The following is a 16,489-nucleotide window of genomic DNA, read 5'->3' on the forward strand; positions in this document are numbered from 1 at the left end:
GGGATCGCTTACCAACAGTCTGTCACCACTAAGCAAAATCGGCCTGTAGTTCCACACACATGCCTTCGGCTTTATCGCTACGTTCGCCCAACATATTCCTTTGCACGAATCATAGGACTCCGGTGATCGTCGATCTGTCAGTGTTACATTTGTCTTAAGAACTACAACGCAGGAAAGCTACTCTCAGATTTTCGTTATAAAATGAGCATATTACGTAGGTTTTAATTTTCTTAAAGTGAAGTGTGTGATGGAAAGATATTAATTTTCTAGTAATAAATTCTCAAAAGGGTAGCAGCAATCAAGTCTTCGTTGTGGTCGAAACAGTCGTATTTTGCAGAAATAAAATTGTTGTAATGAATTCCATTTGTATTTTTGCAGCTGGAGCCCCCTACCCTTTTACTTGTTAATAGTTGCAAATTCCAACTCAGCTGCGATTATTTTATTATAAACATAATCAACAACGATTAGCGCCCAATGTGTGGTTAACAGAATTCATCACTGCAAACTTCGTTACGTATGATGGAACTGCTGCACGGTTGTGGTAGTTCGGGGCCGTGCATTTCCGTACACCAGACACGAGGATCCATTCGCTGTACTATGTGGTGGTACTTGTCGGATCCTCTCCAGGAAACGATCTAAGACGTTCACATATGCGCCTGCAGTCAATGTCACGTCTTAAGGCAGGTACTCCTTGTGAATGATTCCCTTACCATAAAAGAAGGTAATTAGCGGAGTCCTGATGTACAGTTTCTTGCACCTAAACATTTTTGGATTCCAGTGCTTCGCCTCTTCTATTCTGTATCGTACTTCAGGTACCACGACTAGTCTCCCGTAACGATCGGTTCAGGAAAGATGGCATTACTACCCACCATGTCGATAAGATCCCTGCACGCCTCCATCCTACCCTGTTCCTGTTTCCAGTCTTGTCGTGATACACTACCCGTGAACATCGTTTGCTCTTGCAATTTTTCGGTTACGGCTGTATAGGCACTCTCGTACGACACTCCCACGCGCTCCTCTAACATTGGAACCTTCCATAAACAACCTCCACACAAAGTTGACGAATTTTCTTGATGATTTCACCGGTGTATCATCATGGACCTGTTGCACATCTTTCACGCTGTCTCGAGCATCATGGAAGCGCATGTATACACACTTTTTAGAAACAAGGTTTTCCATACATCTTGTGCAGCGTTTCGTAACATTCTCCAGCCATTGTCTTAAGTATGAAGTCAAAATTCACGTTCGTGCGGCGAATATGATGCATCTTTGGTGGTCATGTGGACCCCTACATTTTCTCAATAAAAATAGTTATTTGAAACCTTAATGGTTTTCGGAACGGATCCTCTATTTGTCTGTGGAGCCTTGCTGACACATTGGCGAGTCTCTTGTTGTTTGCTCTGTTGGTGATTCCTTTAGAAGAAGGGCACGGCCGACTTCCTTCCCCTAATCCGATGAGACCGATGACCTCGCTGTTTGCTCTCTTCCCTCCGAATCAACCCACCCCAACTCCTTTAGAAGACTTGCTGTAAATAGGCCAGTACCTCCATCGATTCTCCCATTGCGAGGTGTTTTCCATCTTGAGGACGGACGGGAAATTCCCCTTAGTAACTTACTATAACGTCACTGAATCCATTCCACTCCATATTACCCTTAACAGCATAGTGGTACACCATCGTTCGACAACGCGCACACACAAACTTCACGTTTGGTCACCCATAATGCTTCGAGAATGAGAAATAACTGACTAAGGGCCAATAGCACCAAGTGAAACACACGGCTGCAATTCATTCCCCACGTTACGGTTACACATAGAAGAATATATTTTCAGGTTGAGAATACCATATCGAAATACTGTATAATAGCATAAATGCTCTCTAACTCTTACCTATATGGCTTAAGAAAAGAGCGGCTTTTTTCCACCAACACAATACCTCAAAACCAGAAGAAACAATAATATTTATCGGTGCCTAATAGGGTGCACGGTTATCGTAAACGGCAGACACTGCTTCGAAAGTAATAAAAATGGTTTCACAGTCTGTTGTGGCGTAGCAAGACAGCCACGCCACTCGGAAGTAGCCGAAATGCACGCGTTACACACGCCGGCTGGCGTGAGGTCTGAAACAGGATACGTAATGAATGCTATAAAGAAAAGTACGTACCTTCTGTAATACTTAACTTTAATCCATCATTTGTATACAGCTTTCTTGATGATACAAGTGAGACTCTCTCTAGAAATGGTTAATGGCGCCTTGCTAGGTCGTAGCCATGGACTTAGCTGAAGGCTATTCTGTCTCTCGGCAAATGAGAGAAAGGCTTCGTCAGTGTAGTCGCTAGCAAAGTCTTCGTACAACTGGGGCGAGTCCTAGTACGTCTCTCTAGACCTGCCGTGTGGTGGCTCTCGGTCTGCAATTACTGACAGTGGCGACACGCGGGTCCGACATGTACTAATGGACCGCGGCCGATTTAAAGCTACCACCTAGCAAGTGTGGTGTCTGGCGGTGACACCACACAGTCAGGTTATAGTAAGTTACTAGGGGACATTAAACGTCCGTCCTCAAGATGAAAAACACCTCTCAATGGGAGAATCTAGGGAGGTACTGACCTATTTACTGCAAATCTTCTAAAGGCTTTGGGTTGGGTTGATTAGGGGGAAGAGAGCAAACAGCGAGGTCATCGGTCTCATCGGATTAGGGGAAGGAAGTCGGCCGTGCCCTTCTTCTAAAGGAATCACCAACAGAGCAAACAACAAGAGACTCGCCAATGAGTCAGCGAGGCTCCGCAGACAAATAGAGGATCCGTTCCGAAAATCTTCAAGATTTCAAATACTATTTTTATTTTGATAATGTAGGGTTCACACGACCACCAAAGATGCATCGTATTCGCTGCACGAGTCCGTCAATACGACACTGACAGGTTTCGCACAACAGTGTGGAGCTCTTTAGCGTTCTAGGCTGTCTCCAGATGTAAATATTGTTGCTCTGTCTAAGAGCTTTGGTCACACGTAAAGAAAACAGCACTGTACTACTACCTGTCATATGAAATCAAATACGCTATAAATATTTCCTCTAAAACGGTTTTCAGCTGTACAGCAAAGGACTTGGAAGAGCAGTTGAATGGAATGGACATTGTCTTGAAAGGATATAAGATGAACATAAACAAAAGCAAAACGAGTATAATGGAATGTAGTCGAATTAAGTCGGGTGATGCTGAGGGAATTAGATTAGGAAGTTAGACACTTAAAGTAGTAAAGAAGTTTTGCTATTTGGGGAGCAAAATAACTGATGATGGTCGTAGTACAGAAGATATAAAATGTAGACTGGCAATGGCAAGGAAAGCGTTCTTGTTGAAGAGAAATTTGTTAACATCGAGTATAGATTTAAGTGTCAGAAAGTCGTTTCTGAAAGTATTTGTATGGAGTGTAGGCATGTATGGAAGTGAAACATGGACGATAAATAGTTTGGACAAGAAGAGAACAGAAGCTTTCGAAATGTGGTGCTACAGAAGAATGCTGAAGATTAGATGGGTAGACCACATAACTAATGAGGAGGTATTAAACAGAATTGGGGAGAAGAGGAGTTTGTGGCACAACTTGACGAGAAGAAGGGACCGGTTAGTAGGACATGTTCTGAGGCATCAAGGGATCACAAATTTAGCATTGGAGGGCAGCATGGAGGATAAAAATCGTAGAGGGAGACCAAGAGATGAATACACTAAACAGTTTCAGAAGGATGTAAGTTGCAGATGGAGATGGAGATGAAGAAACTTGCACAGGATAGGGTAGCATGGAGAGCATGGAGAGCTGCATCAAACCAGTCTCAGGACTGAAGACCACAACAACAATAACACGTTCATATTGGCCCTACGTGTGTTCTAATATTAACTACCGGTACGCACCTTTTATTAGGTTATAATCTTGAATTTTTTTATCCCTTGGAATCCAGCAAAGTACTTCCTCAGTCCAACCCTTTTGCCTGGCTACATGTCCCGACCATTTCCATTTCATTTTCATTTGGTCATAATTATGTCTTGTGATGTACTTTGTCATCATCAGGAACATTGTGTGTTTTCTTTAATAAGATTTTTTTTAGGAGAGATCCAGACTTCCAAACATTTTTTCAGGCCGGGCGTACTCTCGCACGCGTGCAAATCTCTCTCGCCTGAGTGCACAGTTCCACTAGCACGCTACACTGTCTGAGCGGTAAGAAGGGAAACTGCGGGCGCACCACATCAAACGCAGTGAAGTCGCGCAAGGAACACTAAACGTAAAACGCCACACACCGCTTGGTGGCTAGCGGAGTATAGATGTAGATGCACTGTAATTCCGTCGTCCGCCTGTTCCTAGCATCCGATCAAATGTGAGGGATGACACAGAATGTTGCGAGGTGTGCATTACTTGTTTTCAGACGGCAGGCGAAGATGTGACAGGATTAAGATGTGCTTGGTGCACCTTCTCCCCAAGGCTGGCCACACGTGGTCGACTGCAGCCTCGACGACGAGTATGTCTGCCCTCAAGCGTCCATGCAATCCAAGATAGGCTGCTGCCCCAATCCAGCATTGAGCCACTATCGCATTCGAATGTCCCACAAATCTGGATATTGCACGACTTGACCAGCTGGCCACATCGAGGCCCATCCCAAACTCCTTCAGTTCCTAATAATGGCCTCACACGAATACGCAGCATCATCGTGTCCTTGGAAATAATCACTCAACATCGCTGAGGACTTCTTACATACCCTACCACACCTGGTAACAACTCTAAAGGAGGACAACAGTGGTGAACTCTGCTGGGCTTCAAATGGCTCTGAGCACTACGGGACTTAACTGCTGAGATCATCAGTCCCCTAGAACTTGCGACCGTAGCGGTCGCGCGGTTCCAGACTGTAGCGACTAGAACCGCTCGGCCGCTCCGGCCGGCCTCTGCTGGGCATTCTACGTGACACAGAGAACTGCAACTCTGATCATTTACGTAACAGTCGATGGTTTGTACTTGTTCTGACATGCGACCATATCCTTTGGGTGCTTAATTTTTTTGCAGGCTGTGTATCTGCGTTTGATACAATACAACGGCAGAAAGGCAATAGAAGTCCGCTGTCAAGAGGGAGAAGTGACGTTTTGGCTCTGTCACGACCTCATTATCGAGATAAAATACTGCAAAGACACCACTATAGAAGTGATGTGTTGATTCAATTGTTGTGGGAGACTGCGAAGTTCAGCGAACTGTTGTTGGGATGGATCGCTATCGCGGTGCGGTGTCATTGCCAACAAGCGCTCTCCCTGGCAGCCCAGTGGGCATGTCGCAGTGTGGCAGCCCAGATATGGCGGCGCTGTGATCCGCGGCGTCACAGAGGGAGCTCCCGACAGGTGTGTCGGCGTTATCGGGTGGCACGAGTTATCTACCGGCCAGGCCACAGCTGCAGCCACGCCAGGACCCGCCATTGTCGGCTGAGACGTGACGCGCGCGGCACCACCATGTCCGCCAAGATCCTCAGCATCGCCTCCATCTTCATCAAGCTGCTCAAGCTGGTGAGTACCTACACGGCGCCCGGCCCCCTCTGCACGCGTCGCGCCACAAGCAGCTGTACCTCTGCGCAGCTGTAGCAGCAGCTTAAAACCGTGCGGACTTTCATCACACAGTGACAGATTTCTCGAGACGCTCAATGGAGGCGTTCCTGGATTCCTGACTCACTCTCAGGTAGTTCTTCCGCCACGAACAAAGAAAGGGATCTTACAAGCACTAATGAACATACCGTGACATTTACTGGCATCGCTAGCTGAAAAATGTGGTGGTTGTGGAAGAGTAAACTGTTCTTTCTTGCCGTACTTTGTGGTCTAGCAGCGGCCTCTCATCCTCCAATAACGGAGAGATTTTCAATGTGGTGTTCCAATGATACTGGTGGAGTACATGCTATTTCAGTGCAAACGCTGTCGTTGTGGAACTTCGGTCCTTTTACCTGGATCTATACTTCGGTTTAAATACGCGTGAAGAGTTACTTTTCTTTTCTTTTTGAAACGCGCAACTTAAGGTTTCTTATGGGCTTACAATGTAATTATAAACAAACAATATTTTAAATTCAACTTCAGAAATTCCAACTCACCCTCCAATTGGGATTTGGTTAAGGAATTCCATTTGTGGTGCCCCTCACATTCCCTATATGGACGTCGACCACAAGTTACGAACATTTAAAACTGCAACGGCTAATAAGAAGCCGGCCACAATGCAATGCGGACTGTTGGCACAAAAAATCACAAAAATTAGAAACGATACCCCCCTTGGCTAAAACGTTAATTTGGCCTGTGCGGTGTATTATGGTTATTGAGCTTACACGTATCTGTTATCTGTTTACTGCAGATGACTCATGCGATCGTGTTAGGTGTAGCGTTGTGTGTGTGTGTGTGTGTGTGTGTGTGTGTGTGTGTGTGTGTGTGTGTGTGTGTGAGTGAGTGATATGCAGACGCTGTTTATCCTAAAGTTTAAATAAAGTAGCGGGATTAATCAGTTCTTCCTCGTATCAGTTATTACACATGTCAACTTGTAATAATAGATACCAATATGAGAAAAAAGAATAGGAATGTCAACAAAAACTAACTTACGTACGGTATTTACTAAGCGTCAACACGCGTGAAGTATAGTAAATTTCATACTACTCCCGCAGATCTCAACCATTCACATTACAATACGGATAAATTTAAGTTATCTGTGGTATGACTGTATAGTGGAAGATGCAGAAATTCAAACTCCTAAAATGTCAAGCAGGTCGGTCAACTGAATTAATACCTATTCTGCTTTATTCCAAAGTACGACTTCATCAATATACATCAGACACATATAGGCACGTATTTGCTCAGAAAATTATCGCCAGGAATCATGACAGCACAAGTCAGACCTTCACGAATGAATATAAATACACAGCATTATAGGGGAACTAAATCGACATCTTTTAGAATTCCAAAGTCAAGGGCCAAACATGCAGAACGGTCTTTCCCAGGGTAGTGCACGGATTTCTATAGATAGTTTTTATTGAGTGAGACCAAAGCGAAGCTATTCATGGATTAGTTTTTTTACACATATGGGTAAATGTGAACGCACAACATGTGTTACAGAAAATAATGTGAGTCCCTCCGCCATTGTGAGCATGCTGATGCAACACTTACTCGTGAGTATTAAGTAATGTTTTCAGCTGGATTGGTTACTCTTGCGAAACAAAACACAAGGCCTTAATCTAAATGCTGAAAATGTAGACAGACACAAAGGTACCTGACGTGTGCCTCATAGCCCTGTAGTACGCCCAATGATGTTTCCGAGCTACATTAAGGAGTTAGTTATCTACATTTACAGGCTGTCACAGACCCTTTGCAACTGAAGCAATTCCCTGTGATAAAGCCAAACATCAGGAAAACTGCACTCTTACACGTATATGGCTGCAGGAGGTTTTGGAGCGCAAATCTCGGAAACGGATTTCGAAAAACAAATCAGATTAAATGTTTGGTAAATTTTAGTTTCCCGATGATTTCCGGTAACAATATTAAGGCACCGACCCAACCCATGACGACATAAAGAAAATACTTCACACGCGGTAGGGAGGTGGATAATAAATAGACTCGTGTTCGGTAGGTGCGAGGTTCCTATCCTTCGACACGGTGGGGTAAATATTCCTTAAACTGTATTCCTGTCTGCCTTTCTAGTTTCAGCGATCAGAGCTGCAGGACAACAGGTGACTCGCGTCACGATATCGCACGACGACGCTACAGATAAGAGCAGGAGAGAAGCCTTTCACGAATCATTCATACATCTGCCCTGTTTTTCTAAGATCGTTGGTAAACGTTTCGCTGCGACTAATCTCAGTCTGTTTTTATTTTTTTATATTGTTATAAATGGCCTTTCGTCGTCGTCGTCGTCGTCGTAATAGTAGTAGCAGTAGTAGTCGTCTTCCTTTCAAGGATTAGGATATTGCAAGTTTTGAAGTCACAAAAAAAAACCATAACCTTTTTTCCGAGGTCTTCCAGTATCTCTTTTTCCCATTCGGCTTGTAGTTCAGGATATTCTAGGAAATTTTACGACCTGTCCTTTTCATGGGCATTGTCTCAAATTTTCACGATACTTTTGACATTTTTCATTCATGTTGAAGATATTTAATTCTTTTCTAGTATCTTTATTACTAATCATATCTCTTCTGCTGTAAATTGTAAATGTATTATCTACCTTGTAAACTATTATTTTTATTTTTCTATCATAAGCTTTAGATAGTTCTTAGATCCAGCAAGAAGAATATTTTGTGATTCAAATGTGTCTACTTTAACCTGTTATCGATTTCGATACGAGTGTTGCCCAGAAAGTACTGCACCGCGTTTTTTTCTTCAACAGTTCTTTACTGAACGTAATGAGAATTACACACACGAAAGAATGGTGTTTTATCTACACACTCTATTTATCCACGTAATCTCCAGCCTGTTCTATGGCCTTCCTCCAGCGCGAAACAAGGGCGTGTATGCACTGTCGGTACCAATCCTTGCCCTGGTGGCGGAGCCAGTGCTTCACTTCCCCATGGTCCTCATAATGTCTTCCACGAACGGCATCCTTTAATGGCCCAGACAACTGGAAGTACGAGGGTGCTAGGTCAAGGCTGTATGGTGGATGGGGCAGCACTGTCCAATCCTGTTTTTCGATGTGTCCTGCAGTCCTCAGACTTGTTTGGGGCCGAGCATTATCGTGTTGCAGCAAAACATCTCCTGTCTTGCTGTGGCGCCGAAGTCGCCGGAAGCGCGTCTTGAGTTTTGTTAACGTGTTGCCATATGCTTCTGAATTAATGGTACCGCACAACTGCATCACATCAATGAGAATCACACCTTCACAGTCCCAGAACACTGTGATCATGATCTTACCGGCGGAAGCAGTTATTTTGAATTTTTTCTTCTGTGGGTAGTGGCGCCATTCCATCTAATGTCGTTTTGTTTCAGGCTCAAAATGGTGAACCCAGGTGGCATCACCTGTCACAATTCGGAATAAGAAAGCCTTCCCCTCAGCTTGAAAACGTTCCAACAAATGAGGACAAATGTTTTTTGTATGCAATTTGTGACTCACCGTTAGACACCGCGGGACCCATCTTTCACAAATTTGTCAATATCCAAGAGTGTGGATAATTGCATCCACACAGATGCAGTAGCAATTGCCGAGTCGTAATGCGTCCGTCCTCGCGAATGACATCGGCTCGCTGCAACATGTCAGTTATGACAGCCGTGGACGGGCTCCCCGACCGCTGCAAATCGTGGAGCTCCGCCGAACCGCCTTCTGATGACGTCACCCTCCGTGCCCAGGGACTATCTGTGCTTCTGTTGACAGCAGATCCTCAGTAGACTCTGCACAAGCGTTTGTGAATATTCCCCACAATTTCTGTTTCTGCAGTGAGAAATTCAATGACGGCACGTTGCTTGCAACGTACATCACCTACAAACGCCATTTTGAAACTGTCCTGCAGCTACGCTATCTGCCGGAAGTGACGGAAACTTGGCACGTTCACTCAGGAGACTTCAAATAATACACACGTAATGTTTCGCACTCGTAACATTGTTTTCGGCTGAGAAAAAAAAATACGGTGCATTACTTTCAAGGCAACCCTCGTATATCGATAGAAGACACATGTTGTAATTACATCCGAGGGCTTTTTTAAATTGGTGTATGCCGTAAAATGACGATATAAATGTGAAGGAGTTCATAACAGTTTGGGTGTCTGAAAATGGGATAAATCATTGTACTTCCATTTTGTGCAAGAAAAAGGACACACACACGCTTATAAAAGTTAGTAATGAATTCCGTCTACTGCCTTCGTAGCATTTTTTATTATGCCAACATCATGATTAAAAACTCTACGGTGAACACATGCAAGTTGCTTCATTAATTTGACGTACACAAAGGAAATCAACGAATTTCACAGTTACGCGTTTCTGGCGTGTTGATATTGCAATGTAAGTTCTTCAATAACAACAGAAAACCAGATTATGAAGCTGCGACTCCGAAATGTGCAAAGGCGCATCAAAAATGTTACGGAATGTGTTATCCATTTATTTCACTGTTTGACTGTGTCTACAATGGAATTTGAAATCATCTACAAAGAGGTGACAAGAATCATGGGATTCGTCCTACCATCGCGTCGGACATCCTTTTTCCCGGCGTAACAGAGTAAATGAAATGAAATGAGCGTTTGGCGGCATTGGCCGTGAGAAACCTTACGGGGCAGGTCCGGCCGCCTTGGTGCGGGTCTTATTAGATTCGACGCCACATTGGGTGACCTGCGCGCCGGAGAGTAGCTCGACGTGGAATGGACTTAACAAGTCGTTGGAAGTCCCTGCAGAAATACTGAGCCATGCTGCTCCTACAGCCGTCCATAAGTACGAGAGTGTTGCCGACGCACGATTTTGTGCACGAACTGACCCCTCGATTATGTCCCACAAATGTTCAATGGGATTCATGGCGGGCGATCTTGGTGGCCAATTTATTCGCTCTAATTGCCCACAAAGTTATTCAAACCAATCGGGAACAACTGTAGGCCAGTGACACGACACATTGTCAACTACAAAAATTCCATCGTTGTTTGAGAATATGAAGTCCACGAATGGCTGCTAATGGTCTCCAAGTACCCGAACATAAACATTTTCAGTCAATGATTGGTTCATTTGGGCCAAAGCACCCAGTTCATTCCATGTAAACACAGCTCACACCATTATGCAGCCACTACCAGCTCGCACAGTGTGTTGTGGACAACTTGGGTCCATGGCTTCGTGGGGCCTACGCCACACTCGAACCCTATCATCAGCTCTTACCAACCAAATTCGGGATTCATCTGACCAGGCCACGGATTTCCAGTCGTCTAGGGTCCAACCGATATGGCCATAATCTCTGGAGAGGCCGGCAGGCGATGTCGTGCTGTTAGCGAAGGCACTCGCGTCGCTCGTCTGCCGCCATAACCCATTAACGCCAAATTTCGCCGCACTGACCTAACGAATACATTCCTTGTACGTCATACATTATATTTCTGTGGTTATTAGCACTGGCAACTCAACGCAAACGCCGCTGCTCTCGGTCATTATGTGAAGGCCGTCGGTCCGTGCTAAGAGGTAGTGCCTAAAATGTGGTATTCTCGACACATTCTTAACACTGTGGGTCGCGAAATTACCATTCCGCCTTGTCTGTTAATTCTCGTCGTCTGGGCATAATCACGTGGGAAACCTTTCACATTAATCACCTGAGTACCAATGACAGCTCCGCCAATGCACTGCCCTTTTATACCCTGTGCAAGTGACACAAGCGCCATCCGCATACGTGCATATCGATCTCCCGTCAGTGTGTGTTGATGATTGCTTAAGACTGCAATGCTACTAAGATCACTTAATGCTCAAGTCGGCGTCACCTCACAAAGATATAAAATACCGTCGCATCGTCTTTTACACTACTGGCCATTAAAATTGCTACACCAAGAAGAAATGCAGGTGATAAACGGGTATTCATTGGACAAATATATTATACTAGAACTGACATGTGATTACATTTTCACGCAATTTGGGTGCATAGATCCTGAGAAATCAGTACCCAGAACAATCACCTCGGGCCGTAATAACGGCCTTGATACACCTGGGCATTGAGTCAAACAGAGCTTGCATGACGTGTACAGGTACAGCTGCCCATGCAGCTTCAACACGATACCACAGTTCATCAAGAGTAGTGACTGGCGTATTGTGACGAGCCAGTTGCTCGGCCGCCATTGACCAGACGTTTTCAATTGGTGAGAGATCTGGAGAATGTACTGGCCAGCGCAGCAGTCGAACATTTTCTGTGTCCAGAAAGGCCCGTACAGGACCTGCAACATGCAGTCGCGCATTATCCTGCTGAAATGTAGGGTTTCGCAGGGATCGAATGAAGGGTAGAGCCACGGGTCGTAACACATCTGAAATATAACGTCCACTGTTCGAAGTGCCGTCAATGCGAACAAGAGTTGACCGAGACGTGTAACCAACGGCACCCCATACCATCACGTCGGGTGATACGCCAGTATGGCGATGACGAATACACGCTTCCAATGTGCGTTCACCGCGATGTGCCAAACACGGATGCGACCATCATGATGCTGTAAACAGAAACTGGATTCATCCAAAAAAAATGACTTTTGCTATTCGTGCACCCAGGTTCATCGTTGGGTTAACAACCATCGCAGTCGCTCCTGTCTGCGATGCAGCGTCAATGGTAACCGCAGCCATGATCTCCGAGCTGATATTCCATGCTGCCGCTAACGTCGTCGAACTGTTCGTGCAGATGGTTGTTGTCTTGCAAACGTCCCCATCTGTAGACTCAGGGATCGAGACGTGGCTGCACGATCCGTTACAGCCATCCGGATAAGCCACCGGCGCCAACCTTGTGTGAATGCTATGAAAAGCTAATCATTTGCATATCACAGCATCTTCTTCCTGTCGGTTAAATTTCGTGTCCGTAGCATGTCATCTTCGTGGTGTAGCAATTTTAATGGCCAGTAGTGTAGATGCCTAAATCAGTCAGGCCGTGTCTCACTTTGATATCTAGGAACAAAAAGCACAAAAAGTCCTGTATCTCTGTAAATCTACTTTTCTAATCAGTATAAGATGGAAAGAATACGTAAATAACTAATCAAAACAAGCGTACGTTCTTCAGTCTGGAACCGCGTGACCACTACTGTCGCAGGTTCGAATCCTGCCTCGGGCATGGATGTGTGTGATGTCCTTAGGTTAGTTAGGTTTAAGTAGTTCTTAGTTCTAGGGAACTGATGACCACAGATGTTAAGTCCCATAGTGCTCAGAGCCATTTGAATCAAGCGTACATTTTTAATTCAGTATTTATTTTTAGAAAATGAAAAATAGGGAAAATGCACGAAACGTTTCAGTCAGATATAATTATGTACTACAGTCACACATTTTGCACTTCCTGCAATAAATATCTATAGGACGTAGCTGAGAATTAAGTAGTATGGTAGTATAAATAACTGATACGTCTTATTCATAGCGCAAAAATAGTGAGTGAAGCTGTGAAATACAATCTAAAACAAGAGATCAACCACTGATTCGTACTGACACGTTCTCTACAACTTAACGCTTTACTAGAATAAACACAACAAGAGTATAGCGCAAAAACACTTCTATATTAATACGTTACTATCACGGAATCTAATACCAGTTGCAGGGTGCCAATGTACCACGTTAGGGGGGCACTGAAATTTTCATTTTCAATATTTCACATCATTATTGAGCGAATTTAAAAATTTTAAATTTTGTCAAATCTACTCATTAAGAAGTATAATCTTATCTTATAAGTCTAACACAATAAGATAAGTATTATAGTTCGAAATTATATGTTAGTCTTGAGGCAGCCGCCAAATACCCGAACGTTATTCATCCAGCATTTGAGAATTAGAGCACCTTGCGACTTCCAGTAAACTCTGCACATGATTTCAAACATTACGAAACTTTTCGGTGCTAACTCCCCCCCCCCCAACAAAATGATGAAAGGAAAAAAAGCTTATCACTTTGTACATTTTTAGTACTCATGCAGTAATACTGCAGCATCAGACATAAAGTTTTAATTTATTACTTCTTCACTGCTTACTCAATTCGCAACTCACTTTGCGACACACTTTGTAAATCGTTTCTGTCTACATATATCGATGGACGCACCGGAAAAATTATAGTATCATTATATGAAGCACAGTCCAGGATAAATGACGTCATAAACAGCGAGATGCGTGAAGAATCTTGCTCTTGCTTAAAACAGAGCGCAAATTATCCACATTATATTCATCTAGCGTTTCATAATGAGATCACTTAGCGACTTCCAACAAACTTTAAATGTAATTTCAAACCTTTTCTAAACTTTTTTCTCGCTCAACGTCAAATATTTGACACATTCTCTCATTTGCAAAATAATCACACCTGTAAAGCTGTTCTATGTATTGGAGTTCGATTCTTTAAGGAATCCGAATTTACTGGTTCTTACTCAATGTGGTGTGGTTTGCATCCAATGCGTCACTAACGGAAGACTGCACCGAAGACATTCTGTGTACGATATTTCCTTCGTCAGTGCCGGCACCTCCACCAGCATATTACTATCAGAACAGTGCTCTTGGTCCGGTGGTAACGCCACCCACAACTCTCTTCCTCGTTAGTATCTCCAGCTCGAAAAGAAATATATCTGTGTGTGTCTAGTTGCCAGTAGCGACCATTTTAGTTTCAGTCGAAGAATTAAACTTTCCGTAATACAAAACAACAACATCGTTAAGTCGCAGCTAAGGAAACGTCTCAGCCTGATAAACTAAAAAGGACCGTTTAGTATGGACGTGAATTAGTATACAGTCAAGCCGAAGCTAAATGAAATCTCAGCATGGAACAGATTTGTCGGATTTAATTGTTATATTCTGTTCATTTACTTCTCTTGATCTTTCATATGTAGATGTAGCCACCGTAACTTTGGATTTTACTTCTTTTATGTCCTGTTACCGGATCGTGCGCAGGAATGAGTAACAGTCGTTGCGCTCACATATTAGCTTGAACTTATCTAATTCCGGAATTTTTATAGTTAAGCCTATCTGCGAAGCATTGTGAGAGCCCAGTAGCTCTTCTTCTGGAATTTGTACATCATTTCTGACACAACGTTGTGCTTACTGAACAGTACCGATATGTACATAGCTGTTCTTCTAATCTCACCTTCCCCCCTCCTCCTCCCAATCTCTCTCTCTCTCTCTCCCCCCCCCCCCCCTCTGACCCATTTCCCATTAATTTAACTTTACAAAAGGGAAACTGACTTTCATTAATTAGAATAGACACCGTAAGATGCAATTATCTTCTCTCGAAGATCTGGCGGTATTCTAAAATCAGTTTCTCTATGTATCTGACCGGCCTTCACTTTGGTATTTTCTTTGAGCAACGTCCCCGGCTACTGAGTTTGTTCGCCACTTTAGTAAATAGTTTTAAAGGTATTAGCAACTGAAATACTCAATTATTTACAACAAGCGGAAGTCGCCAACGTAACAGTGGTACGAATGGTGAACTAATTGCTAGGCAGAGTAAAGGGACATCTTTAAGAAGACAATTAATGAGGTCATCTCGCAGTAGCAGATGTACACACAGTTACAGTGAAGTTTGCTCATTGTTTCCCTATTGGAAACAGAATAGTTTAGGTGTATCACAATTCACAACAGTCACATGAATTTGAAACATCATTATCACGTCTATTACTAAAGCTGTCGAATCTCTGAGTAATAACACTGTCTTAAACAGACGTCAATCATAAAGTCAAACTTTATGTTTGACGTCTGTTTAAGAGAGTGTGATTACTCAGGAAACACACACGTTGAAAGCACCGATGATGGCTGTTAATCAGTTGAAATCGATTTGCAAAAGTAAATAAAGAAAACACGATCTTGCAACTGGTTGCTGATTATTTGGTAATTTTATGGTTTACGGTTGCTGCACAACTTGGGAACCACGTGGAGCCCCCCATTCAGATGCTTTAGTTTAGTATGAAACGAATCACATTATACACAAGTAGACCTTGTGATGAACGCGGAAATGCAGGTTGAAGTCGTCATTAAAAGTTCCACCATAAATGATTTCTGCAACTGCCTCTTTTCCGTAACTTTCACCACGTTCCTTGTATAAATTATAGAGCAGTCGAACATTCATTTTTTCTGTTAAATACCTTATGCTCGGATTGTGGCATCTTTTATAGTGGGATTGGTAAGAGGGTAATGATGCGATGTGATGACAAACAACCACTATTTCTTGTTCTGGAGTTTTGTTATCAGGAACTTTCTTGCCTCATTTATCTTCACCTGGAGGCTCTGTAAGTTGTACCTTCTTTATGCCCTGGGTAAATTTACCACCAGAAAATCTGGAATGTATCCAAGATGTATTTTGTGCACACTGCTCTTCTTCTTCCACCAATGCTCAGATGGAAAATGTTTTCTTTTAAGATAACACGAAAACAAAAAAACCTGATCACCACTAGATGACTCCGAAAGTGATGGAAAATACTCATCGTTAGATCCATTTTCATCCCAAACAACTGGTTCCCCGATGCTCTCTTCGCCGTTCTAACTCAGCATGAATCACATAGAACACAATTTAGTTTACCGCAAAGCACGGACAGGGAATGGACAAAAATACGGGAACAGTACGAGAAAAGCACGCTTGAATAAAAATGCAAATGCTAGCCAAGCCTGCACGTTTCACCTACTGTATTTGACTTTTAACGGCACCTGCGCAGTGTCCTCAGTAAGTTGTAAGGGTCAGTCACAGTCAGAATAGGGTTCTGTGTAGTTGTGAGTGCATCGTGTCCGAGCTCAGGGAATTCGAACGTGGACAAATTGTTGGTGCTCGTATTGGTTTTTCTGTAACCAGGTATCCGAAGTGTTTGGTGTTTCAAGAGGCAACCGCACACACGAGGGCACGGGAAAACATGATCCGCTAAGTCACG

The 16,489-nt window shown here is 43.5% G+C and overlaps 2 protein-coding genes across 2 annotated transcripts in view; one reads left to right on the top strand and one right to left on the bottom strand.

Annotated features, from left to right (window-relative positions):
- LOC126156041 (adenylosuccinate lyase) overlaps window positions 1–5,439 on the bottom strand; it is a 79,202-nt gene extending 73,763 nt beyond the window's left edge. Inside the window, exon 1 of the mRNA XM_049916274.1 lies at window positions 5,263–5,439. Coding sequence (XP_049772231.1) covers window positions 5,263–5,439 — 177 coding nt within the window. The remainder of the gene's footprint in view (window positions 1–5,262) is intronic.
- Window positions 5,428–16,489, top strand: part of LOC126162101 (protein snakeskin-like) — a 52,094-nt gene continuing 41,032 nt past the window's right edge. The window contains exon 1 of the mRNA XM_049918376.1: window positions 5,428–5,526. Coding sequence (XP_049774333.1) covers window positions 5,473–5,526 — 54 coding nt within the window. The 5' untranslated portion in view covers window positions 5,428–5,472. The remainder of the gene's footprint in view (window positions 5,527–16,489) is intronic.

Source organism: Schistocerca cancellata, chromosome 2, assembly GCF_023864275.1.
Source record: "Schistocerca cancellata isolate TAMUIC-IGC-003103 chromosome 2, iqSchCanc2.1, whole genome shotgun sequence".
NCBI classification, from domain to species: Eukaryota; Metazoa; Arthropoda; class Insecta; order Orthoptera; family Acrididae; genus Schistocerca; species Schistocerca cancellata.